Source organism: Haliaeetus albicilla, chromosome 17, assembly GCF_947461875.1.
Source record: "Haliaeetus albicilla chromosome 17, bHalAlb1.1, whole genome shotgun sequence".
Classification (NCBI taxonomy): Eukaryota; Metazoa; Chordata; class Aves; order Accipitriformes; family Accipitridae; genus Haliaeetus; species Haliaeetus albicilla.
The window spans coordinates 20,178,225-20,201,248 of record NC_091499.1 but is presented as its reverse complement, the minus strand read 5'-3'; the positions used below and the strand labels follow the sequence as shown (position 1 = coordinate 20,201,248).

Sequence of the window (23,024 nt, the reverse complement as noted above, 5' to 3'; positions counted from 1 at the left end):
ATTCTCCCTATGATGCAAATGTGTGTGCATATATGAGTCTGTCTGGGAAGCTCTAGACAGAAACGTGGCAGCCTTTGCCTGCCAGTATTTACCCGAGCAAGTTACTCAGACAATTAGCAAGCTTTTATCAGCATTGGGCATGTCAAGGCATTGCCATTAACCACCTTGCTGGTTGCATGTTCTCGAGCTCCAGAACAAAAGGTGCAGTCGGCAGCTGTGCTCCTGCCTTGCAAGGGGAGAAGATTAACAGAGAAACAGGGTAAGAAGGAAAAATGACCAAAAGAGAAGGGACGAGAGACAAGAAGCTATGTAGGCGTTGTTTAGGATGTAAATGAGGCTGATGAACACAGTTATGTCACGTAGTAATAGCGATCATTACGGGGCCGGCTTATTTCCTCATATGCACACAACCTTCAACCTCCCCACAGGATGCCCAATTAGAGATGATAACTCTTTTCATTAAGAGTAAGCAATCAAGACACAGTTCTGAGCTGGCAACCGTAAACGTTTGATGCCATTTCTGAAATGTTTTAGATCATTGTCATTCCAGGCGGTTACTTTATTCACAACCGTGAACGCTCTTTGGGCTGATCGAACCTTCAAACACCGCCGCGTGCAAACCTCCTTGTCTGCAGCTGGTGCCACGCACCACACGTACACAGGGGTTTACCCCGGATAAGCTGCGGTGAAGTCCTCCCCAGGCTGACACGACGACTTGGTGCTGGCGGCAACTCTGAAACAACAACCGTTGGGAAGAAAAGCAGTTCAGCCGTGTTGCTATCCAAAGGACAACCTGTGCTCTGCATATTTCCAGCGTATGGGGATAGACTGGGTCACTATCCGGAAGGAAAAATGTTTGCAAGTTTTCTAACTCAGGAAACCCTATTGTAAAATAAACGCCTGGTGGGTGAGCCCACCCAAAACACCCTTAACGGGTGCACTTTCATCCAGACCAGCTGTACAGGCCAGAGCCCGCTCCGGTGCCGGCCCGCAGCCCCTGACACCAGGGGCGAGCGGGACAACCACCGGCCAGCGCGCTGGGGTGGCCGGCCTCACGGGGACTCGGTGGCCCGCTTAGGCTTCGCTTTTAGGGTGAAGGGGAGTCTCTGGCAGCCTGCGGAGAGGCGTGTTTGATGGAAACGCGCTAAAGGTTTGGGTGGCTCCGGCCTGGAGCCGCCCGAGCCCCCACCCGTGAAATGGCTGCTGTTTTCCAGGCGGCAGCACAGAGGGGAGCTCTCCGGGTCGGGCCTGAGCCTCCCCCCCACAGCCTGTGTGGAGGCTGGGGAGCTGAGAGGAAGGAAAAACCAACAAAAACCCACGAATCTTTTTTTGGTTAGCGTTTACTACAAGGAGGATGAAACCCGTTGGGCGGGAGGTGAGGGGAAAACAAGCCCTCCGCCGAGGCAGGCTTCGCCCACACGGCCGAGGAGAGACCACGGCCGGCCCGACGGACGCCCGCCCTCGCCCCGCCCTGCCCTCTGCGGTCAGCCAGCGCCTGTGCGGCGGCTCCCTGCAGGGGGCGCTGTGCCAGCCGGCCCGCCGCCGGCGGCCCTCTCTTGGCGGGGGCGGGCGGTGTCTCGTTGCCGGGAGCGGGGGGTGGGTCGTATGGCGGCGCCGCTCCGCCTGGGCCGCGCTGCACGCCTGCTGCCGGCTGCCGCTGCGGCCCGAGTCTCGGCTCCAGGCCCGCGGCCGCCTCCGCGCCTCCCTTCATCCTCATCTTCCTCCTCCTCCTCCTCCTCCTCCTCCTCTTCTTTTTCTTCTTCCCGCTTCTCTCCGCCGCCCGCCATGCAGGCCTTCCAGTACCCCGAGGTGTACCGCGACGAGACCGCCGTGAGTACGGCGCTCGCCGGGGCAGCCCCGCCGGCGTGTGGCGGCCGCCGGGCCCGGCCGCGGGGGCAGCCTCTCTCGCCTCGGCGCTGCGGGGGCCCGCCTCGGCGGGGAGGAGGGGGTGTGTGTGGGGGGGGGTTAGTGCTTTCTCGGCTTTCGGGGCTTTGTTCGGCTGCGGCCGTTAGCAGTCCAGCGTGCTGCGTTTCAAGGGCCCCGGGTTTTTAACGTCTGTGGGCCGTGGCGGCTGGCTGAAAGCGGGGTTTGTGGCCGGTGTGCCCGCGGGCACGGCCGGCGGGTGTGGGGCCTGCGCCGCCGCCTGAGGCGGGCTGCCGAGCCGGGGGGCGGCCGGGGGGAGCTGGTCTCCCGGCCCTGGCGAGTCGGGAGAGGCGATCCCGGAGCCGTGTGTTTCGGGGAGAGCCAGGCCTGCAGCTGGGCTGGAGTAGCGTGCAGAGGAGCAAGCGGTCTGTTTCTGTAGGGCGGCACATCTGTGAAATAGTCCGTTTCCTTGCGTTCCGGCCCTAACCCGATACGCAAGGATTGCGGTGTAAGTTTGGCTAAAACGGGTTCAGTTTTCTTCTCCCTCCACAAAGGACTGTGCTTTAGGCGCCAGCCCGGGAATTATTTACAGAACTAACATCACTTTTAAACCAAAATGTTTGCCCACATGGGCCAGTGCTGGAAAAACTTCAGTATTTGCTTTCATAGTTGAGTGAAAGGCTGAACTATGCAACTCCTAACAGCACGTATCTAGTCTTATTTTGTGTACCGGAGGAAGGAAGCAGATAAATTCAACCACGTGAGTTAGTCTTTTGTGTTGGATTTTGGGGGTTTGGATTTTTGGTGTTTTTTGTTTGGGTTTTTTTTTTCATTTTTATATGTACTTCACTCACGTGTTTGTCATCATCAATAGTAGGGACAGCTAAACCAGAGACAGTTGTGTAACCGGAAACTACATTTTGGGTGCATCCAGTCATTGGGTTTTGTGATTTGACTTGAACACCTGGATTTGGAGGAGGTTTTGGTGGTTTGTTTTTTTTAGGGGGGTTGGGTTTTTGTTCGGGTTTTTTTGTTTGGTTGGTTGGGTTTTTTAATATTATTATTACTTTACTGATCTGTTTTATGGAAGGAATTTGTCTTCATGTTCTGCATTTTTCTGGTGCTCTGTGTTTTTTCTGAGGACAACTCTGCTGCCTTGGTGCCATCACCAAAGAATGGTAGTATTAGCAACTCACCTGGGAGCAAGGTGTTGCTTTTCTCTTCCTTTGCTTCTTAGCACTGTATGCTTTTGTGAAATTCTAAATAGCCTTCATCTTGATGACTGTCATTCCTTGATGAATAGAGTTTGCTTGTGTGCATGTCTTTAAAAAAGTATTGTCTTTTATAAATTTAGGTGTTGGATTACCATGGGTGTAAAATAAGTGACCCATACTGCTGGCTTGAAGATCCTGATAGTGAACAGACAAAGGTAACCTTTCTTTGCATGGGAATGGCTGTTTTGACATGGTTCTCTTTTATGAACTAGGTGTGTGGGTACTCTGTTTTTGCAGGGCCTGCCAATACTTTTTGAAAACTTACATAGTGAATGCAGGTGTAGTTCATGTGGTATTGTATGGTGCCAACAGCAATGCCATTATTTTGTACCTTTGTGTTAATGGGGGAAGGACTGGAACACTTGGTATAAGCTTGATCACAGAATTTGGAAAACTAAGGCCTTGTTTATCTTGCACCGATTTTTCTTAGACAATTCAAATGCTCAAGGTGGTGGTGTCACACTGAAGAGAAACGCTGTTTTTAGAGCGCTTTATCCACTGTCCTAAGTACAGTAGAAAGAAAACTCTTTTTGGCTTGCTTTCTTTGTACAGTGACTGACAAAGTGTGTGAATACTTTTTTTTTTTTGGACCCTTTTTTTTTAAAAAAAAAAAAAAAAACACCAAAAACCCAACCAAACATTTTCTTCCTGAAGTTAGGCTTTGTTAGTGGCTTTTACTACAAACTGTAGGTGTTATAGTGTTTTCAGCCTGCAGTCTGGTATAGCGAGACTGTGCTGCTGGAACTGGTCTTTTGCTGAGAGAGAATCCTGAAAAATAAGTATGACTATGAGCTGATTCCTCTGATATTCGTGGCATAGGGACTTGCAGGGGTGATGGCCAGAAAGTGGTAGGTGGCAGCGTGGATGGGGTTTCCTCTGTAATGGCTAATAACTTTGTGATAACTGTAGATTGCCAGTGTTTTACATCTGGAACTATCTAGTATGCACGATTGTGTCAGAAAGATAATGGAGGGCGGGATCTCCATTTAAAAATATCCTGCAGCGTGGCTTTCCATTAGTGAGATTCTTTCTAGGTTCTCTCATGTGTGTGCTTATATAATACATCTTGATGAGCTAGAGGTTGGTTGAATAGAACTTACTGTAACTGTCAAGAGCAAGATAAAATGTATACAGTTAGGATCCCATTTCCTACTTATAAATCTATCAGCATATATAAAGACTCATGTGGATTGAAAAGGTTCATTTGGGATCAGGTTTTAAGTGAAGAACTCTGCCATGGACATTGACACAGAAAATTAGATATTTAGTAAGGCCTTACAAATACCTATTAAAGTGGTTTTTCTGGATCCTGTGGAAGAGTTGGGATTGAGAAAATGCCAAGACCTGACTCTTTGTGTCCCCGTGTTCAATACTCTTGCCACATACTGCAAACAGGTTGGGTGAGAACAGCTGGAGGAGGGTGAACCTCATTCTCCAGAGGCTATAGTTTATATAGGAGGCCAAATAAGGAATGGGGGATTATAACACCCTCATAAAAATGCAGGAGCCCAGATGCAAGATGTCACATTGGCGGAATGAAAATATTGTTAAATCTTACTTGCCTACACTCTAAAAAACATGTGCCTTGGCAGAATTTTGCAGCGCAGTAGCACTGTGATGCAAAGAGTGCAGAGAGTTCCTGTGTGTATATGTATGAGAGTACGTCATCTTTTTCCAAAGTTCCAGGAGTTACTGCACAAAGGGAATTGAAGTATTTTGCTGTTCTACCTCTTTCATAGAAGAGGTCAGAAAAAAATAAACTTGAAGTGCTAAACTCCTTTCATCTGCTTTATCACTCACTTCTTTTTGCTCTGCAGGTTGCTGATGGTCACTCTTTCTTGCTAGCTTTTCTTAATAGCTTTATCTCCAAGTTCTTGAGATAGTTTGCAGGACTCCTGCAGAGTAGCCATTCTGCACCTACCAGATCAGAGAATAACCAGACACTGGTATAGAGGCAATTGAATGACTGTGCAAGCTTCAGAGAGAATTTGGAGCATGCTTTGCATTCAAGCCTTGAAGTCACTGGCCTTGAGACCTGTGTCCTTGCGATTCTTCCTCCAAGTTGCTTGCTCTCTTTATGCACTCCTTAATATCCCAAACCTCTGTTTGTTTTGGGGAAAAGTAAAAATATCCTGTGTACACCTCCACCAATAGGATACCTTTTATTTTCTACATATTAAGTATAGAACTAGGAGAATTATTCCTTGGGCATTGTCATGGTTTAACCCCAGCCAGCAACTAAGCACCATGCGGCCACTTGCTCACTTCCCCCCCACCCAGTGGGATGAGGGAGAGAATCGGGAGGGGTGGGGGGAAGTGAAACTTGTGGGTTGAGATAAGAACAGTTTAATAGGACAGAGAGGTAGAAAATAATAGTGATAATAATAAAAAAATGTTAATAATAAAAGAATTGGAATATACAAAACAAGTGAGGCATAATGCAATTCCTCACCACTCACCAACCGATGCCCAGGTAGTTCCCAAGCAGTGATTGCCCCAGGCCAACTCCCCCCAGTTTATATACTGGGCATGATGTCACATGGTATGAAATATTCCTTTGGCCAGTTTGGGTCAGTTGCCCTGGCTGTGTCCCCTCCCAACTTCTCATGCCCCTCCAGCCTTCTTGCTGAGTGAGCACGAGAAGCTGAGAAGTCCTTGACTTGGTCTAAACACTACTTAAGAACAACTAAAACCATCAGTGTGTTACCAAAATTCTTCTCATACTATATCCAAAACATAACACTGTATCAGCTATTAGAGATAAAACTAATTCTATCCCAGCTGAAACCAGGACAGGTATCCGTGCTCGTCTGTAGTAAAAGAGCCCCGATTCGGTTCCTGTTCACAACACGCTTGCTTCATTTGAGCATGTGTAACAGTGCAAATTCTGGTTTATGCCGAGAGTGAAGACAATGTCATTCATTTATTAAGTTAGGAATCTTTTCTGACACACAAACAGTCAAAATTACTTGGTGTGTGCTGTTGAATAGATATACAAATATGTTGGAATTCTACTTTTCTAGACTTAGCAGAAATAGTCATGTCAAGCATTGGTGTGGTCACAGAAAATAAATGGGTAGGCCTCACTTTGTGTCTGTGTTGATGTGAGTCAGTGGAACATCAAGTTTACTATTTCTTGAAGCATAGAGAAAGAAGCACAGGCAAGTGAGATTGGTTTTAACTCTGTGATTTTCATGGTAGTTTCACCTGATGCCCACTGTAGGGTTAACAGGACTGGGACTGGAAGAAATTACCCGCAACAGCTATGAGTATAAAGAATCATACTAATTTTTCCTGTGGCTAGTTCAAATAATCTTGTGGGCTCTGATAGCTAGCAGCTTACAAATAAGTGAACACAGAAGGGTGGGATTTTTTTTGGTAATTGGCTTAATCAGGTATCTACTGTAGTTCACAGGTTTCCATTAAGTCAAGTGGTTCTGTGGTTTCTCTCTGCCCTCCCTCCCCTTCTTGTACTGACCTGAATGCTTCTGTCTCTCCCTTGCATGGGTATAGCCATCACAAGGTGATGTTCTGGGAGGGAAGCCATTGGTGGATTAGTCTCCTACTGGCACACGTGCTTAATCTAGGTCACCCCAAGGCCACATGATAGTTGGACCTAAGATGGTTCAAGAACGGTATCTTTCCTTTCCTAGCAGCCCACACCCTGCTTTTAATTAGGTGAAAGTCAAATAGGTCTAGAAGTTTTTCAGCTGGGTCACCAAGATGATCTTATTCCATATGCAGTGTATATATCTCCTGTAAAAAGGAGTTTATTGAAATTTACAGGTGGCTAAGCAGGACTGTTTCTTGTCAGATGCACAGTCTTGGAGCTGATTAAGCCAATCATCGAGACACACCCTCCATCTCTTGTGGAAAAGCTGTTGTTCAAGAAGTATGCGTTTCCATGTTCATGATCTACGTGCTTTTACTACATTACTTTTTTCCCTGTGTGTGCTTGGTTGGAGTAGTCATGCACAGCTATAAGCAAACAAAACTCCCTTCTCCAGATACGTAAATAAAAACAGCCCCTGGTCAGATGGGGAAGTTCCTACCTCACTTTGGAGAGAGGAAGTGCAGAATGTGGGTTCATGCTCTGCTACTGTTTGGTCATTGACCTTTAAGACAGGCTGAGGGAGCATCCCTGGCATAGTTGAAATGTTGTGCTACACTGGGAAAACACTTCTGGTGATGGCATAGGCCACAACTGCAAAAGCACACTTTTACTGTTGTCTTGGGTTTGGCTTGGTTGGACTTTCAGCTTCTTGGTTTGTTTTTATGCTTTGCAGGAAATAAGCTCTTTTTTAGACTACAGCAAAGTCTTGCTACTCCAAGTATGTCAGTCGTATATAGTACCTTAACTCACTGACGGTGTAGGCAGTAATGCGTAGCCTGTTTCAGACATGAGGGATGGACAAAGGATGAAAGAGCAGGGATCACGTAGCATACACAGTTGAGTTGTGGTATTATGAACAGGTGTATGTTTGGACTAAGATTAGAATTGAAACTCTCAAAACTACAATTACATGCATTTGTAGTTATAATAGACCAGTGTTTCATTCACTTGTTTGGATAAATTTCCAATTGCACTTTGAATTTTTCTTTGCTAAATAGTAAAGTAAATGCGAAGAGGCAAGCCACCAGAAGTCTGCTTAGATTTATTTTCTAATACTAAAAAAAAGGTATGTGCCCTCTTGTAGGAGTTGCACTGAGCTACTTTTACTGAGAAGATATATAGGAAGATTTTGGGGGTAACTATTAAACAAACTGTAAATACTTTACAGATTAATAACAGACTGATAATGTTGAAACAATTTATATCCTAAGACTTTTCCTTGGAAAGTATACTGTGAGTAGAAATCATTATTTTGAGAGAATAGCTCAGTGGCATGTGGAAAGCTGACAGGTTGTAACAAAGCATGGTTAAAAAATTGTAGCATGTGTTTTTTAGATGAAATTTAGTTATACTTTTTTAAAAATAACAATTGGCCTGCTCAAGTAATGGCCAAACACTTCAGCCTTGAGTAGAACATCTCTACTCTTAGTACAACACTAGAAATTCTTTTGCTTTTCAAATTACCTTTCCTTGGACCCTTATTCTGTCCTTTCTTCGGCTAGCAAATTCTGTCCTGGTTCAAAGCCTATGATAGATTTTCGGATGCAGATTTCTACAGATAAAGTAAGAATCTTTCTCTATAGGCTCATGAAGGTGTACAGAGTTACTGTTAGCCCTGTAGCCTAGGTGGCATCTGTTTAGCTCAGCGTGGTGGATGGAATTGTTTACTGTGAGAGTTTCTGCTGGCATCTGTTCCTGTACTTTACCTAGAGCAATATTTCAATTATGTATTGCTTTTTGAACATGAGTGCAACCTTGTGCTCAAAAGTGTAAGGACAGAGAGTTTCCAAACTGGACAGGATTCTTCTTGGTGGAACTCTTTAAAAAAAACTGTAATTCCTACCTCCTTTTTTAGATAGCAATGGTATTCCCTTTTACAAATAGTCTTGGAATCTTTGGTGCATACTAACTGGAAACAGGGAAAAATATGTTAAGTCCTGTAAAAGCAAAATTACTAGTCATTCAGTTGTGAGTGCAATAGTTAGTATGTAAGCATGCTCTTGTGCAACGAATGCTTGTAAGGAAAACTTTGTGTCTCCTCTTTGAATACCAGTAATGAAAGCAGATGTGGTAAGGTGTGATGGTGCAGGTAAAATTAAGTACCACACAGTTCCAGTATACCCTTGCAGCAATGTTACCATTTTGGTAGTGTTATTGATAGATGAAACAAAGATGTGTGCCAGTTTCTGTCCACTAAATGCAACTGAAAAGTGCTTTTGCCCATCCAGTAAAACAGATGGGTTTATACATGTTTTTGTAAGACATCCTTTCTCTGAAAATGTCACAGCACTTTGAGTAGTTAGTTTATTTGTGTAGCATGCACTGTCTAGATTTTTGTGTGTGTGGTCTTTGAAATTCATGTGTTTCCATTTAGAGAAAACAAATTCATATACACATAATTCTTGGGTAGATTTGATTTTCCTTCAATATCTGATGCAGAGAGGGGAACAGTTATAGTGGTACAATGTGGAGGCTGCATGCAGTTTTGACTTACCACTGGAATGTGCTGTGCTGCCGTGCTGGTTGTTAAAGCTATCTAGGCCAGTGTGATTCTTGAAGGGAAAACAGAAGCAAAAATTGGCCTTCCCTTGGCAATGCATTCACCTCTTTCCTTTTCCTTAGGGGATCATTTCCTGACTCGATCCTCACTGATACATAGAGTGTAAATTTAAGTAAAGATCCAGAAGTCATCATCGTTAGCCTTCTGTATCTGTTCCTTTTCAGTGCTGTAGTGCTTGCTTTCTTGTGTCATCCCTGAGTGGTGACTTGTGTGTAACCAGCCCACGTGTTCTTAAACTAATATGTTTCAGCACTTAGCCAAGTGCTCTTAGGGCATTACTTATTCTGCACTCACATGTTTAAAGCTTATCAGTTTCTCTATGCATGAACAAATACCTCTTAAGTGGAGACTGATCATAATTAATACACTTTCTCCTTTACCTTTTGGCCTGACAAGTCTCTGAAAACACAGCTTCACATGTAACGTAGCTCTTGGCTACGTACTGCTGTGGCAGGGAGGCAAATGGGAGGGAGATTTTCTTTCTACTTGTTCCACGCGCTCACTTTTCACCACGTGAAATGTCTGTAAAATGCTACTGAAAGAGTTTTATGTTCTGTTCTCTTCTGTTTTTCACCTGAAGAATTAATAAATGAGTAAACACTGATAGCAATTGGTAAATGTGTGCCAGGTACTCTGTACAGCAGCTAGCTTTTCTGAAGAACTTTGAAACACAAGTTGTAGAATGTGGATTGTAGCCCTGCTGTTCCTGTGGGTCATGCCCTGTGGTAAAGCGTAGCTCAGATGTTATCATGCATTGATCTGCTTGCTGTGTGACAGATTCAGGACAGGTAGAAACAACGTCCTCTTTCAAAGCAACTGGGAAAGAGACCCATGTAAGCAAGAGATGAGTGGTCAGGGTTTCAGGCTGGGGTCCGAGAGCGATAGATACTGCAGCCGTCATTGTGATGTCTGGCTGTGAATTACAGCTACACACACTGTGTCCTGTCCTTCCTGCTCCATGTTAGAGACAGAAGAGCCTGCATGTCTGCTTCTTAGCCACTGTGGTTCACCTTAAGATGCTTAGGTATTAATTTTATGTTAATGTACTGTGCTATAAGTAGGGATTGTGAAACACCAACAGAGCACCAGTTTTTCCAAGCATGCCATGGGAGTGGCAGCCTCTGACAAACAGTTGGAGTGGTAATGGTTTTGGCCACTGTCACTAAGTGTTTGTGACTGGGAGGTGGAGTGTTTTGAAGAAACTAGACTCCTCAAAGTTCTTTTCTCAGAGATAGGTATTCTTGCCTTTTGTAACTAAGAGCTGATCTGCAGACAGTACTTTGGCCTTTGCAGGAAATACTGGCTGGGACTAATCCTGTGTGTTATGTTAATAGGATGAACAGATGATACATGTGACATTTTGTATCATCTTCCAGCCCTTTACAGTTTCTGAAATGATAGTGCTGTCTGTGGGCAAAAGGGACTCTGCTCTTTATCTGTTTCCTAATTTATTTATCATAGAGTATTGGAGTATCGTATGTTTGTGGTGAAGTAAGGGAAGATAGTATTTCCTAGGTATATACTATAAGTTAGCTTTTCTATGCCATTTAGGCAAATACAAGGAGAGTTTTTAAAAGCCTGAGGTTTGTTTTTAAAGGGGAATGGTAGGAATCTGGCTTGTCTTTGGCCAAACCAGTGGTTACCCCCCTGCAGAGTGTTCAGGATATAAGATCAGTCTTGTTACAGTATTATGGCATAATGCAAATAAGTATGTAAGACTCTTCAGGTGTGACACTACACAAACTGTATGTGGGGAAAGATGTCTGTGATGTATTGCTTCAGAAAATGGTGTTTCATGTAGGAAATACGCATTTCTACTTGAGTTCATGTCTTTTTTGGGGGGATTGTTTTCTTTCAGGCATTTGTGGAGGCTCAGAACAAGCTTACAGTACCCTTTCTCGAGCAATGTCCTGTCAGAGGACTGTTCAAAGAACGAATGACTGAACTCTACGATTATCCTAAGTACAGTTGCCACTTCAAGAAAGGAAAAAGGTATGTGAAAAATGTCTTTGTAGGTGGTGATGAATATGAAGCAAGCCAATAGTAACTACTAGTTAGGAAAACAAATTATGAATTATATTTGTATTTATTCCTTTATAGTTGGGAAGCAAAAAAAGTAAGCCAATGTTAATATATATGGTTGCATGATGCAGAGCACAAGATGTGTGACCATCTTCAGTTCCCAGTTGTATTATCATCTTCTTTTGTTGTCTTTTCTCTTTAGAGCAAGAATAGTGAGTTTATCAAAACTCAGACAACTTTGTAGAATAACTGTTCTGAAAGTAAAACTGAGGAGTTCCTTTCAGGGTTGGTCACTGTCAGTATAGTTAAAGGCACCTCATCCTGAAAACAGCACAAGTCTGTCATGTGCATGTTGTTCTAAATATTTACTAAAATACTGCTCTTAATGTTGGTCATACTTTGAGCAGCTGGTAGGATTTTTATTTAGTCGGTAGGATATTTGTTTAGTCATAGCCAGTGAAAAGCAGTGGGAATTTCCTTGTGAAAAATGGCTCCTGTATCTGCAGGGGATAGGGGAAAAATAATTTGGAGGACTTAAGGCAACTGATGCAAAAAGATCTGTCTTCTAAGAAATAAAGAAATCCTGCCATATTCCAATACCTAGCCTTCTTGTATCCCTGTTTTAATTCTGTGGCTAGTTAAAGAGATGGTGTTCTGTGGCTTACCCAAGGTCTGGAGACTGCAGCTGCTGCTCAATTTTATGTGACCTCTTTCAGAAACTCTAGCAATCTCCTAGAGAAAGGGAGTAAAGGGATGAAACTGCTGGTTAACTGAGTAACATCGGTAGATTGTTTTAGCCGTTGAAAAAGAGGTAGTGCAAACAACCAGCCATTTTTAATCATGGGAAACACAAATAGTCTTTTTCAGTATTTTCAGTTTGTTTGATCCTTCTTGAGTGGGCACCCAGATATGCCAGGTATGTTTTCACTGTCATCCACAGGAAAGAGCAGAAGGCATTTCATTGCCTTAAGATTTCTGCACAGATATTGAGGGAGATCTGCTACTCTTTATTTATCTGTCCTATGCTGTGAGGAGGGTGTGGATGCTTGTTGCTAAGGGAGGGAAAGTCTGTACTATGTGGGGTTTTGTAAAAGTATATTGTGGGGAGTGAACCCACTGATGTTGATTTAAGTTGTCACTGATGTGGCACAGCATGTCAATCTATAGAGGTGTGAGGTTTAGGCCCAGAAGCAGTGCAGTTGTGTAGGACAGTGCTGCATCTGGGGAAGTAAGCCTTGTTGATTGAGTCAGGCAAAGCTTATTAATTTGTATGTGATGCTTATGCAGATGTAGCTATGCTGAATCTGATTCTGGAGCAGGCCGGGTCAGTGACTGCTCTGGATTCTCTGACCCATTCTCCCTGTGCAGTGCAAACATGCCTAGATGTGGTTATCTTCCATGCTGGTGAGGTTTGATGTTGCAGAAGTGCTCATGGCAGGGATGAATGTAGTGTCCACTGGAGATAAAAAGTCTTAATTTGATGCAGCTGACTGTCCTCCAGGAAGAACATTTATGCCAGGAGCTTAACGTGCTTTAATGTATGACACTTTACTTTGATTTTAATAGATGTCTTTTTCGTTTTTCTGAGTGTTACTCTGTTTCTTGGCACGTGCTGAACTTAAAATCACAGTGGTTTAAAAATCATACCAAAAACCTATATATTATGGTGTTTGAGGAGATCAAGAAGGCTCTACCAAGTTAAGTAACACTTAGTAAGGGGCAGGGAGAGCAACTATTCTGTTCGAAGAACTATCTAACCTTCTCATGACATTTAGAAATTCTTAAATTTGATTACTCCGGTTTTCTGCTGAAGAATAGCTGCTAAAGGACAGTATCTGAAAGGCTGTTCTGTAGAATCTGCAGAAAGGAAGAGTGCCCAGGGAGGTGCTGTGTCTGTCGTATTGTTTGACATTTGCTTCCCAGCTTATTGCCCAGCATTGCAGAGGTGAAATTGGCTAGAAAATGCATGGTCAAATGAAAAATTATGTATCTCTTTCTTGTATTCCTTTAAATCTTTTGATCTTGTCAATCACTGAACATTATTGTTAGTGTTTGAACATATTACTAGTTCAGATTGTTAGCCAGGCCTTTTAGTATAGTTCCCCCTTCTGGGTTTACTGGGTTCCCATGCCTGTATCCAAGTACTGAACAGTCTTGGGGAATATGTGAACTTATGTTTAAGTTTGAACATTACCCCATAAATTCCCCTATTCACCCTGATGAAGCTGCTATTTGATTTGTTAAGTCACGTGTTTGTGTAGTAAAACTCAGAAGTCCTATGAAGGAAGAAAAATGTAGTACCTATGGATTGCATAGAATACAGTTATTAATTTCTTTGAGCTCTGCAGTGTCTTATGATGTGAAGAGTATCCTTCACTGAAGAGAATTCTGTAATTCTCTGTTCCTACAATTTTCTCAAAACACATTTTTAGGGACATTGGGAAATACAGATGAAACAATTTCAGTTATATTCCATTTGAACATCTGTCTGCCACCTGATACAGATGGAAAGCAGCTATATGAATGATGAAGCTTAGAACACAGGGGATGGGAAGCTGTGCCTGTATTAGTAACAAACGCTAAGGCTGCCAGAGCTGTTTAACATAGGCAGTTATGTAGAGTTTATAGTATACTTTGTTTAAAATGCATTGTGGCAAATGCAGCTTTTATTTTTTAAAAAATGGTTTTGATGCATCCTACAGTCTCTTCTGTACAATCTATATCACACTGGGATGAGATTACTCTCATTTTTAGAGGCTTAGAAATTGGTGTCTGGGCTTCCTCTGTATTAAGGGGGAGAGAAAGGCACCTACAGAGGGTGGTTAAATCCCTGATGGCCATAGAGGAGGCCGTGATTTCTACTCTGCTGTGAAGCTTGTGTTTCCCTTGTATTTATCTGTCTTTTATTCACTTCATGACAATCTCATGCAAGTTTTTCTTGTTTGCCTAACTGAAAATCTTGAGTTCTTCCTACATATTTTTCCCTCTTGTGTTCTTTCAGGTATTTTCACTTCTACAATACAGGACTGCAGAACCAGCGAGTTTTATATGTACAAGACTCCTTGGATGCCGATGCCAAAGTTTTTCTTGATCCAAATAAGCTTTCCGATGATGGCACTGTGGCTTTACGAGGTTAGTGAGACAGCAGTTTCTGCTGAATAAGTCTGGGTTTTCAGCAGAAGTTGGAAATGGTTTCCAGCTCTTCACCTATAAAAGTATGGCTAGAGTGGCTTGTTTTAATCAAATTAGTCACAATAGCCATATGTGGATTTGTGTAGTGTTTCAGAAGAACACTTCTAAATCTACATTGTATTCACAATTAACTTGTTTCAGTTCCTCAGTGTCTTTTTTCACAACTCTGTAACAGGTTCACTGAAATGTGAACAGATCTTGAGACTGTCCATAATAAGGAAAAAAAGTTTATGTGCTTATGTTGACTAATTATCTTGAAATTGTATTTTGCATCTTTAACACAAGCCAGCAAGTTAAAGTAAGAGACTGGAGGAACGTAGCATTAACTTCTATAAGAATCACAAAATTACTTGTGTTCACTAGGGCTTTAACTTGTGTTAGCTATCCGTTTTCCCACTCCCTATTGGCTTATTGTAGAAGCAAGACTCTTGGACCCAGAAGTCCTTCTAGTGTGTTCAAGGCCAGTTAATAAAAACAGAGGACAGAATTAGTGGATGCTTCTTTAAGTGTGACCTAGTTGAAAAGAATCAATATGGCTTTTTTTAGTTAGAAGACCTGCCTTAAACTGTGGATATAAAGAATTGGGTTCATATAATCTTTCTGTATTTCTAAAAAGTTTATGACAATGTCTCTTTCCAGATGCACTTAGAGAAACAACAACTGTGGAACAAGAGGGGAAACTCCTGCTGTTGATAAATAATTGATTTAAAGGCAGCAACACGAATAACTGATTGGCTGTCAAAGTGGGAATCATCAGTAGAGTTCTGTCAGGGACTATGCTAGAACTTGGACTGTTCAGTGTGCTCATATATATTAAAAGAAGGAGTGAGCAGTGAGGTAGCAGAGTTTGGTGATGGTACAAAGTTATTCCAGTTGAAGGCTGAAGAATGACTGAAGAGCTGCAGGAAGACCTTAGCGATACTGAGTGGGCAATAAATTAACAGGTAAAAGTCTCTGTGCAGATATATTAAGTGATGCACAGGGGACAAACAATCCTAACCTCATTTGTAGAGGAATGGCTGGAATGAACTCTGAGCTGACCATGACCACTTGGGAACAATTCTTAGGCTGTAATAGATAGTTCCGTGAAAATGTCAGCCTGGTTCTTGGTAGCAGCCAAGCAAGCACATCAAATATCAGAAATGATTAAGAGGGAAGTAGAGAACAAAACAGAAAACACCATTACATTAGCAACCCAGGGGTTTATACAGTAGCATTGAATACTAAATATAGTTCCAGTCCCCTCAGCTCAAAAGGGGCTCTGAAATACAGTTCAGAGGAGGGCGGTAGGAACAATAAAGGGTATGGAGCAAAGGTTGGAAACAATTGAGGGTGCCCAGATCAATCAGCTTGGAAAAGGGACAATTTAGCAGAGGTATAATAGAGGTCTACAGAATCATTTGTGGCATGCAGTGGAATGGAGAGTGTGAGTAGGGGTTGGTTAGTCATCATTTTTTCTATTGCAAGAATGAGGGGATATCAAATGAAGGCAGTGGGAGTCGAGTACAAAGCAAACAAAAGAAGGTGATAGTTCATGCCTCAAGAAGTAGATTTGTAGAACCCCTTACCAGTGGATATTGGTGGTGCAAAAAACTTACTGTGGGTTTAAAGGCAAGCTGGACAAGGTCAAGGAGGAGAGACGCACTGAGAATCATTAACCAACTACTTCATAGAAGTCTTTTAAGCTAGAAATGGTGAGAGGTTGTAAGATTGAAGGAAATACTACATGTGCTTGCATTGTTCTTACTCTTGTAGGCATCTTGTGGTTACTCTTGAGGACAGCTAGGTGGAATTTTGTTCTGAATCAGAATGGCCACTCTTACGTTCTCATGGGGGAGAATATGTTAGGGTGGCACAGTGGTGCTTCTCAAACCTACAATTTCTATGAAATGCAACTTTTTTGTGTGGTTTTTTCGGTAGTACTTTCAGGTATGTACAGGCCTATGATAATTTAATCTCTTCACTAGAGTTGATTTGCAAGAGTGAATTTGATCCTTATCAACTATGATGGAAGCTCTTCTGAATTTTTTTCAGAATCATGTTTACCTCACAGCTTGCATAGAACGACATGTCTGTCAGAGGTCTTAGCTGAGAATACTGGTGATTAATCCATTTGCGTGCTAGTGGCAAATGTTTCCAGGTACTTCAGTTTTCATGACTTCGCAGGGTCTAGTTTTCAGTGACTCCGGTACTGAAGTGGTATTTGCTTTATTTCAGGATGCATTGCTTGTATCTCAATTTCTGTTGACTTCTTTGGTACTGTTTGTCTCTCAAAATCTCACTTTAAGTTCTCTACCTGTGTGCATTTTCAGTCTCCACCTCTTCCCCTCAAACTCAGGGAAGTAGTTAAGAATTATTACTCAAATCATAATTCAGATGTCAGGTATAAGTGATGTTACTGAACATACTTACTGAGTATGCATGCCTAAACTCAGATCTGTGAACTACTTGAGAAGTCCACAGAGACCAGAAAAATGCTGTGAGTCCCAAATGATAGCAGATGTAGTTGCTTGCCCTGTCTTTTAGAAAATAAACCCTCTTCTCTCAGTGTTTGGTGAACACAGTTCTTTTTAACTGATTTCCCAATTTCACCTCTCTCTTGTTGGGATTTGGCTAGTGTGTAATAAATAATAAAAAGCTGTGTGGCAGAATAAACACTTTTTTGAAAACACTTGATTCCTTGTGCTGGTTCTTACTTCATCTTGTTTGGTTCCAATTTCCTAGGTTATGCATTCAGTGAAGATGGTGAATACTTTGCATATGGCCTGAGTTCTAGTGGCTCTGATTGGGTTACTATCAAGTTTATGAAAGTAGAAGGTCCTGAGGATCTTCCAGATACACTGGAGAGAGTTAAATTCAGTTGCATGGCATGGACTCATGATGGAAAAGGCATGTTCTATAACTGCTATCCACAACAAGATGGGAAAAGTGATGGTAAGTATGGCAGTACTAATTGCATGCTATGTGGAAGCAAAATGACCTTTACAGTAAATTGGTGCAACAAGCAATTAGCTGTACTAGTTTATATTGAAATAATTAGGTATACTAGTTTATACAGTTAGGTATCAGATTGTCTTGTATGACCAAAGCCTATACTCAGTGTGAATATCCTCGTCTGCCTGTCCCTGTCTTTCTCTTAAAAGTTTGCTGCTCCTTTTCTTTTTCGCTGCAATGATTTACTTAGTTTTCATACAGGGTGTTATTGGCTGGAATTTGATGTCTGGTGACAGCTTACTTAGATCTCTTCCCTTATGCCTTTGTGTTGCCATAGGTGAACTGGCTTGGGAGGTTGACGTGATGAATAGCAGTCCGGGGCGTAAGGTTTTTGTTACTCAACCAGATTAATTCATCTGTGGTTCACAGCACAGCAACACAAAATGTTTATGCTAGCAAAACTCAAGGAGCAGCACACAAAGTGGAGTAAATTGCTGAGGAGCGTCAGTAGGAGGGAATTTAGCAGCTCTTATTATAAGGCGGTGCTACTGAAAAGTTTCTTCTGGCGCTGTGCTCTTTCTTAAACATTGGAGAGAGCCTGAATTTTGCCTCTGTATTTGCTTTTGCATCCTATCATTTTGCCAGACTTGCAAGTTAGTTACCCACCTTGTGTTTTTTTTTTTCTTTTAAACATGTTTGCACTTCAGAAGCTGAAGTTTTGGAAAATGTTGCAAGAACAAAATTTAAAAAAAAAAAAATCACGTAGCACCTCATGCAGTGCCTTAAAATACTTTTTAAAATTATTTTCAGCAAATGGAAGTATGAAGGTTTCTAGGAACGTTAATTAGCAATAACTCCCTTTAGTTGCCCAGGATGAAATGGGAGCAAAAACATTAGAGGGTGGCAGGGATTGTTGGTTTGGGGTTTTTTTTTTGCTTGCTTAGCATTTCTAGAAAGCAAAGCTTGAAATGATAAACTTTCACATTTGAAGAATGTATTATCAGCAATAAAACGAAAGGGTAAGTGAACAGGTTTGCAGTGTGGTTTGAATTTTATTTTGGTTTGGAGGGGAATGGTTGTAGACTTGAACCATTCCTATTTGTCTGTGCTGAATTACTCTTCTCTTTTATATGCAGAGGGATACAGAAGTTTCTGAGGGTTTTATTTGATTGTTGTTGGATTTCTGAGAACTAATTGGTTTAAATATCTGCATTTCACCAGGCACTGAGACCTCTACTAATCTGCACCAAAAGCTGCATTATCATGTATTAGGAACTAACCAGTCAGAAGATATCCTATGTGCTGAATTTCCTGACGAACCAAAATGGATGGGTGGAGCTGAGGTATAGTAAACACCCTGAAGCTTGTCATCGTTATGTTCAGTTTTTCAGATTCTAACAACTGATAGTAGGTATAAAGTGGAAAACATTTTATTAAAAGAACGCTTTTTATTAGTGTTGCAGAGTTGACTATTGAAGAATCATTGATTAAAGAATTGCTGAAAATAAGACTGTCTAGTTGGCTTTAAATCAGTCCTCAAGCCTGTAATGACGCAATCACATACCCTTTTTCTTCATTGAAGACATTCTGCCAGTACACATTCCAGGAGAGAGAAGGATTATTTGATGGACAATGTGTCACTGGTCTGGTTTCATCTTAGTGTTGAGCCCCAGCCTTCACTTCCTGCACAAAAAGCTTATTCCAATAATCAGCATGTCTGAATATTCCCTGCCATGTGTTTATTTTGTTTATGTTTATATTTTTGTGATGTCTTTCCTGAAAATGAACTATGTCCATTCTACTTGAAGAATGGAGACATACAGGTTAAAATCTGTTAACACTGTGTGCATAGTTGGAGACTTTTAAGTTTCCCTACAACATGTTTTATCAGCACTAATATGGTGTGGACTGTGTTATTGGAGATGGAACAAGCGACTGCTGGAATTGATTTCTTAAGCTTATTTTGTTGAACTACTACTGTGTTGTGCAAAGTCCCAGCGCACCAAAATGACAGGTGACCATCCTTTGTTCTCCTTACATGAATGATTCAAAAGACCCTATGTTGTGTAATTAACATGTGTTTTATTCTTCATATTAGATTTAACAGTGCTTGACTGAGTGCACTGTTCTAAGTGTTGTCGGAATGTAGTGGTGGTCATTCTGTTTATCAGGGAACTGGTGTTTTTCCAGTGGTTAAACACCTGTTGTAATTCTTTGTACTCTCCTAGCTACTATGTTTAATCAGTACATTTTGTTTCTTTTGGGTGTCTTTTGGTCTGACACTTTTGATAAATATGAAATGTTTTTACCCTGATTTGGGGTATTCAGTTCCTAGAACTATTTTTCCCTGAGAATACCTCTTTTTAAAAATTTGATCATCAGTCTGTGTCACTTTTCAATACATCAATCCATGGAAATGTTGGGGGTTTCTTTTCTGTGGGTTGCCGGAAAAGAAAAGTTCTTTCAAAGAATTTGAACAGTGGGATTCAAAATGAGACAGTGAGTGAGAATGCGAAGGGCTCCCCACCAAAGTGACCACACTGAGCTTTCTCTATACAAATCAGACTTATCTGTAGGTTCTGTGAACAAATAGAACCTTTTTTACATAATCTCATCTATTCATGAAACATACCTTTAACAACTGACCTGAATATCTGTGTAAACTTGCAAATGGGGCTTTGGAATTTTTTTTATTGTTCAAAAACTAGTCAGTTCTGTTGAGTTTAACTGGCAATAAAATGGAATTTGGAAATCATCCTTATTTTTGCCTAGTTCCGGAAACAAATGGGCTTTCTGTTGGTGACAGATGTCTTGTAGTGATGTATCCACTGATTCACATGAGTGATGCATATTATTATTATTGCTTTGCAGTGTCGTGAGCTAAACTACACATGTTGTTGTGAAGGCAAATTCATTTTCTGTGGGGGAAGGCTGTTGTAGTCTGATTCATTAGAGTATACAGCTTTTTAGGGTAGTGAAAGTTTGCAGTCTCAGATGGTATTAAATCCTGTGGAAGTGGTATCTTCTGTATTGGGTGTAGAGGTATACTTGTCTTATAGGTAGCAAAACCTTCTTTGAGGTAATAACGCACTAACAGAACCTTTTCCTATCTAAGTTGAAGAAGCAGGGCTGGAGCATTTCAAGATCAGAATACAAAACCAAATGTGCAGAGGACCATGGAAGAGAATTCATAGTACAGTGCTTGTAGTGAGTAGCAAAGAGTTTGCCTGGCCAGGGTGTAGAGAAACAGTTATCCAAAGAAAAGCTTGAGGCAACCTTAAATGTAAAAGAAGTATCTTTTTTTTTTTTCCTGATACCAAATGTTTCAGGTAATTTTTGTGATTAATGAGAATATATAACCCTTATATTAAATGATCAGAAGTTCTTTGGGGTGGGAAGAGGGGACGGGTAGTAGTAACTCTTGCTGTAGAATACGAAAATAATAGAATCTAGTGCAGCTACCAGTTCTGAAACCCCTGGAACTGAAACAGTCCCGTAAGTATTGGAAAAGTGGGGAGGGTCGTGAAAAGAGAAACACCTCACTACTGTGGGTTCTTGTTTTATAAATTAATATGGCTGCTTATGACTGTTTTCTTGACCTCTAGGAGGCATAAACTTCCAGAGGTGTTGGTATTTAAGAAGAAATGCTATTTTAAGGAGGAGTGGTAAAGCAGAAATCCACCTTGGTAAATAATCTTGAGCTTATCTAAGTGAAAGTACTTTAAAACAGCTGATATTCTGGGGTTGTGCTGTGAGTTCCAGCTGTAGAATGTGGCTCTGTCATCCTGATATTAATGAAAAATGATTTTTAATGGTCAGGAAAAAAAGTATTATGCAATTAAAAAAAAAAAAAAACAAAACAAAAAATTGCAGTTGCAAAATGTGCTTTCATCCTTGTTCAGTAGGTCAAAAATCTTCTTTTCAGGCCATTCAAACAAGTTTTCTGGTCAATTTTTTTTGAAGTCTGTGTTTGAAAAAGTGGAAGACCGCAAAGTAATGGGGGGAAAATTAAAATATCTTTAGTAAAAATAAAATTATATGGCTTATTGGCACTGTCCTGAATATTCTTACTTGGTGCTAATATGCTGCCACAGATTTTAAAATACAGCTTTGCACAGCTCAACATTTTGTGTTTTGGTGGGTTTGGGGGTTTTTTTGGTCTGCTTTCATGCATTCCCATCAGATTAATAAACAAATGTTTTTATTGTGCTGAGCCAAATAGGTAGAGACATTTGGGTTCTCTTACATTTTACACAAGCTCCAGTGAAGACAGTTGGATTGTGGTGTGGGTGGTCTAGTCTCAATTACCAAACCTTTCTCTAGAGTGGGGGCAGAGCTTGAACTTCCAGACTCAGGTTTAGAGCAGAATTTGCATGTCTTGTAACCATTGGGTTGAAGGAGAGAAATACCTTGCTTGCAAGTGAAAAGCACCTGGCAAGGAGATCCTGCAGAGACTGTGAAGTAATAACATTGCCATGATACTTCAAAAAAATCAGTAATCTCAGGTGCACTGCAAGAAGTCAGTGTGATGTGTATTTTTAATGGAGAGAAGAAACTAGGTCACTGATGAGGATAAAAGAGGGTTGTGTAAAATTTTGTCAGCTTTAATACATTTATAAGACAACATGCAAGAAAATAACTTCATTTTTTTCCTCATTACACATTCAACACCAGCCCCAAGTATGCTTGATTTAAACAAAATCTGTGGTGCTGAAAATGATGTTGGCATAGAAATAGATGCATTTCCAGCTCCTCACTTGAATGGATTGCTTGTGAGGAAGAAAAAAATCTGTTTATTGTTAGGCAGATATGTAAGTTTTGAAAAAGAGACTATCACATCTTTTCATTAGTCTAGAAAAGGCACATGTATTTCTAGTACAGATTCTAGGATAGTGGGGGAGTTGGGAAGAGCAGGGATGGAGTTTATTTGAATAACATCCCAGTAGAGGGCAGCCTGGTATGCAGATTTTTAAAACCTTGGCAATGTCATAGCTACTCTCTGAAAAGAGGCGCTTCCCATTCTTCTGTGTAAGTGGCATGTTCTTGCTTCCTCTCCAGACTCACAGAGCATATCTCTCTTTCACAGCCAGACTTATTCTCAAAGTTAGACAATAAGTTATATAAGAGCCTTTCACAGTTGGTAGTGTTAGAAGTTCCTATGGTACTGGCAGGAAAATAAACAGGAGAGAAAGGAGGGGGTGAGGGGAACCCTCCCATCCCAATTCTGCCAGCAGTAAAACAGATACAATTTTTCATGTTGTTGTCTAGCAAATACTGTGCACAATCCCTGACGATTTTTAAAATTTTTTTTTTTTCTGTTTAGAGCTGTCAGTTAGCATCAGTGGCTCTCAACCAGGGAGGCGATCTTGCAATGAAATTCAGAGCACAGAGGAGTAAGCTGTGCCAGATGTGTGCTGGCTGTGGTGTGTTTTCACTGCAGGAATGTGGAAATGCAGCATCCACAGGGGAAGAGTGAGCAGCACGAAGGGGAAGGGCTCAAAACATTGTCAGTTTGCTCAAGCGAGACTTGCTGCTGGATAAAACAGGACTGTGGAAATTTTTTAAA

At 41.6% G+C, this 23,024-nt stretch overlaps 1 protein-coding gene across 2 annotated transcripts in view; it reads left to right on the top strand.

Moving 5' to 3' along the window:
- The first annotated feature begins 1,594 nt into the window (after positions 1-1,594).
- Positions 1,595-23,024, top strand: part of PREP (prolyl endopeptidase) — a 99,174-nt gene continuing 77,744 nt past the window's right edge. Inside the window, exons 1-6 of one of the 2 annotated variants that reach the window (XM_069804955.1) lie at positions 1,595-1,830; positions 3,218-3,292; positions 11,169-11,302; positions 14,334-14,464; positions 17,249-17,458; positions 18,680-18,801. In XM_069804955.1, coding sequence (XP_069661056.1) covers positions 1,606-1,830; positions 3,218-3,292; positions 11,169-11,302; positions 14,334-14,464; positions 17,249-17,458; positions 18,680-18,801 — 897 coding nt within the window. In that variant the 5' untranslated portion in view covers positions 1,595-1,605. Of the gene's footprint in view, positions 1,831-2,252; positions 2,372-3,217; positions 3,293-11,168; positions 11,303-14,333; positions 14,465-17,248; positions 17,459-18,679; positions 18,802-23,024 lie in introns of those variants that run through there. The other variant, XM_069804957.1, reaches the window with a different exon arrangement.